We start from the raw sequence: 4,753 nt of genomic DNA on the forward strand, positions 1-4,753 counted from the left end.
GTGCGTAATTTATGGTTTTTACTTGATAAAAATTTAGATTTGCTTTACACTAAACTTTACTCGAAAAGGTGTCACCACAACAAATTCCATTCATCAAGGAATGTTTTGCCTGTTTCAAATAACAAAACATATATACAGGTGACTCAAATGTCAATTCACATTAATTTTACCATAATTTGATATTGTTTTGAGAATTCCGGAAGCAATATGTATTAAGCTTCTTTAAACTTAATAACACTGAATATCATAGTTCAGTTTAAACACGATCATAGTAGATGGTGTGGGTATGCTATGCACAATCGTCCCTATCCGAAACATAAAACTGGGAGAAATGTAAAAAAATCATAAACAATGATTTCCAGTACAAAAAAATTAAAAAAATTAGAAGACTCTTAAAGGAAAGTCCCTAGACAAATGGCAAAGCCAATAGCTCAAACGCATCAAACGAATTTATGTAGACGAAACGCGCGTCTGGCGTATTAAATTATAATCCTGATACCTTTGATAACTATTTACACCACTGGGTCGATGCCACTGCTGGTGGACGTTTCGTCCCCGAGGATATCACCAGCCCAGTAGTCAGCACTATTTTGATCTTATGTAGACGAAAAGCGCGTTTGGCGTATTAAATTATAATCCTGTTACCTTTGATAACTATTTCAGTCTCTCGGGAGATTTAAACATAGTAAAGATAGGACTAAACTGCACTTTGTGTGTAGTATTCCAGATAAGACATACTCATGGGCTTCACTAGGTCGGTGATAAATCTTTATATCATACTGACTTAATTCATACTTCCATCCGGCAGAAAATCTGTTCCTGTGTACCTTTTAGTTCTTAAAGTCCGGTCAAACAAATGTGGTCAGTTCGGATTTTAAATTATCGACCTCGTGAGTAATGTATAAACTGACGAGTAAATAAAGGCAACAGTAGTATATCGCTGTTCAAAAATCATAAATCGATTGAGAGAACACAAATCTGTTTCACAAACTTAAACCGAAGGAAACATATCAACTATAAGAGTAAAACAATAGAAAAACAGTGCAACAAAAGCAGCAAACGCAAATGCAACATACATACATGATAGAAACGAACCATATGATAAACCTTAGTACAGCTTACGTCGTAACTACAATCCCCTTCCCTTTCATGAATGTGACCTACCGAATTAGACTATTTACCGGATTTGTAATCACATAAGCAACACGACGGGTGCCACATGTGGAGCAGGATCTGCTTACCCTTCAGGAGCACCTGGGATCGCCCCTGGTTTTTGGTGGGGTTCGTGTTGTTTATTCTTTGGTTTTCTATGTTGTGTCATGTGTACTATTGTTTTTCTGTTTGTCTTTTTCATTTTTAGCCATGGCGTTGTCGGTTTGTTTTTGGATTTGTGAGTTTGATTGTCCCTTTGGTATCTTTCGTCCCTCTCTTCTTTTACAATTCCTTATTTGGTAGTCCAATAATTTGGACATTCTATCTTATTTCGTACATGTATGTTTCAGACTCAATTAACCTGGAACAGATGCTATAACGGACATAATGAAAATAATATTTGATCCAGTCATGCTGGGTCGATGTGATCACTCAGGATTCTACTGAATATCATGAAATACATACTGTGTTTTAAGACTTGCTGAACATTTATTCAACATTTAACTTTTAACATAATATTTATATAATAATGTTGTGTTTAACATTGACTATGCGAAAATAGTAGCCAGGGTGAGAGACGATAGTGCACGACCCGAAGGGGAGTGCACTAAGTTCTCTCACCCTGGCTACTATTTTCCATAGTCAATTTTCTGGCTATATTTTGGGGGTAGCATTAGTGGTGGTAGAGATGACGCTGATTTATATGCCAGACTTATAGAACAATAAAACAGTATGGTAAAGTTTTGACAGATCATGTCGGCAACTCTTCAGTTGAAGAAGGTAAATCTGCTTTAGAAGTAGAACACTATTTTCTGGAGTAAGGTATGTCACCCTGGCTACTATTTTCCATAGTCCATGTTTAACACAACATTAATATCATTATTATACCGACTGTTTACTATTTTGAATAGTGACAGTAGTGTATTTCAATGTAAAAAAATGCCCTTTATGTAACTCTGCATATACATAGACAATTATAGTGCATTGACTTGACATATCAACGATATAAGGATGAGGCCTAGAAACGGGGAAATGCGAGGTTCTGCCGAGCTTTTTCCCCGTTTCGTGCCGAATCCTTTTATGTAACTCTGGAATAATTATTAATGTAACTGAAATAAAAGTGGAAGGTTTGGCTATAGCTATAAAATCTGGTTTATTCTATATCTTTCTTCGGAAAATTCCTGAATCAAGGCATATAGAAATTGTTTTTCAATTGTTTCTTTGATTTTTTACAATTTATTGATATTAGATTTGTTTTTACAGCACAATGTCGAGGAAAATATATTTTGGGGGTAGCATTAGTGGTGGTAGAGATGACGCTGATTTATATGCCAGACTTATAGAACAATTAAGACAGTATGGTAAAGTTTTGACAGAGCATGTCGGCAACTCTTCAGTTGAAAAAGGTAAATCTGCTTTAGAAGTAGAACACTTTTGATAAACTTTTTTATTGTCAAGTCTGCAGTGTTTTTTTTTTGTAGCACAACAATTCCCATTTGACCTCGGTGGTGCCAACATTAAGTTTACGTTTGTGCTTAAAATAACTTTTTTGATTGAGTGATTATTGTTTAACGCTACTTAAGTTGAGTGCACCTGCCACGTTTAGTATTTGAACTTACAACCTCAGTTTTGTGATTTTACTTTTTATAGTATTTCAGATTTTGCACATGTATGTTACATTGTATTTGACTAGACACAAGTTATTTCTTTCAACTCAGTAATGTTTTCCATATTTAGAAAAATATGATGTGTTCCAATAAAAAAGTGTTTTGAGAAGAAAAATCAAAGCTTTATAAATAAATTTCAGGATTAAACCAGTAACATAACATTGTGATTCTTTATCTGAACAGCTGTTCATTGTGTCTTTTTGTGTCGGGATGTATAAGTACCCGGCCACGTCCACTTGTATTTTTGTCCATCTGATGAGTTAAGCCTTTTTCCACTGATTTTTATAGTTTGTTCTTATGTTGTACTGTTATACCACTGTCCCAGTTTAGGGGGAGGGTTGGGATACCGCTAACATGTTTAACCCCGCCGCCTGTCCCAAGTCAGGAGCCTGTAATTCTCAGTGGTTGTCGTTTGTTTATGTGTTACTTATTTGTTTTTCGTTCATTTTTTTTAACATAAATAAGGCCTTAAGTTTTCTCGTTTGAATTGTTTTACATTGTCCTATCGGGGCCTTTTATAGCTGACTATATGCGGTATGGGCTTTGCTCATTGTTGAAGGCCGTACGGTGACCTATAGTTGTTAATGTCTGTGTCATTTCGGTCTTTTGTGTATAGTTGTCTCATTGGCAATCATACCACATCTTCTTATTTATATTTAATGCTTTTATTTTTTAAGATGAAAAAGATTTAAGTGACAAGGAAATTCATGACAGAGACATGGAATGATTAAATGAATGTGACTGTAGGTATATAGATAGATGAGAATATAAAATGCTTATTGTTATAAGTATTACATCTAAAGTAAAAACAAATCATAATGGAGATTTTATCAAATTTCACAAAAGAAATATAATATGTTGAAAAATTCTAAGAATCTCATTATAAAATTTTACTAGTAAGGTTTTCCTCTTATAGCATGATTTTTCATATTTGTAACTGAGAATCACACACACCATACTTTTGTTTTCAAGTAAAATCGTTTTATTCCCTGAAATGCCAAGTGATGCTATTATTTTCCATTTGAAGAGTTTTAAGTTTTATACAGGAAATAGTATTTTGACAAGATATTCTTTTTATTTTTGCAGATTTAGTAGCCGAAGTAACACAACCATCTCTTGGTGTAGGGTATGAAATAGGAAGGGCAGTAGATTTGAAGAAAACCATTCTTTGTCTATTCAGACCACAGTCAGGCAAAGGTGAATTAATTTCTCTTATATTCATTTAAATTTTTTATAGTTTTTATAAAATAAAATACTAAAAAGTAAAACCACAAAAATGCTTAACTCCAAGGAAAATTAAAAAAAGACAGTCCCTATTCAAATGGCAAAATCAAAATTTCAAACATATCAAACGAATCTAAATTAACTAGATATTCAAATAATCTTATAAATCCAATGTAAACGACTTTCATGCTAATTTGTAGAAGGGTTTGAGTTTAAGACAAGCACTAGATTTCACTTACCGAACAAAGTAAGTTGCAAATAAATCCTGATATGGTAGGTTATACGTAATCCGTAAAAACCTTGCAGAAACATAAGTATACTATCTATATTTCAGGATTATCTGAAATGATTCGGGGAGCAGAGAATGGATCAACGTTTATAGTTAAAGACTATAAAGAATCAGAAGCACCAACAATATTTGAACAGTTTTTTTTTTAAGAAGAATTATAAAATTGTTTTCTCTAACAGTTATTTCTTGATCTACTTAATTATCTATATTTATATCACAACATCAAGTCATATATTATCCTCTAAGATAAAAAAAAACTTTAGTTGTATGCAAAAGAGATGATTTCAGCTTTCTAATTGTGAACTTTCCATTTCTAAGTAGCAACATTCCAGCAGCACCTACATACAGGGTATATATCTCCCAATTAATACGATATTCCAGTGCTTGCATTTCCTATCATGATTTTCTTGATAGAGGGTTG

At 33.4% G+C, this 4,753-nt stretch overlaps 1 protein-coding gene across 1 annotated transcript; it reads left to right on the plus strand.

Annotated features, from left to right (window-relative positions):
* The first annotated feature begins 2,419 nt into the window (after positions 1–2,419).
* Positions 2,420–4,547, plus strand: LOC143067259 (putative 2'-deoxynucleoside 5'-phosphate N-hydrolase 1). Its single transcript, XM_076240370.1, is given in 4 exon segments — positions 2,420–2,558; positions 3,497–3,562; positions 3,906–4,016; positions 4,378–4,547. Coding segments are annotated over 4 exon segments (420 nt in total). The 3' UTR covers positions 4,482–4,547.
* The last annotated feature ends 206 nt before the right edge of the window (positions 4,548–4,753 follow it).

This window comes from Mytilus galloprovincialis, chromosome 3 (assembly GCF_965363235.1).
Source record: "Mytilus galloprovincialis chromosome 3, xbMytGall1.hap1.1, whole genome shotgun sequence".
In the NCBI taxonomy this organism is placed as follows: domain Eukaryota; kingdom Metazoa; phylum Mollusca; class Bivalvia; order Mytilida; family Mytilidae; genus Mytilus; species Mytilus galloprovincialis.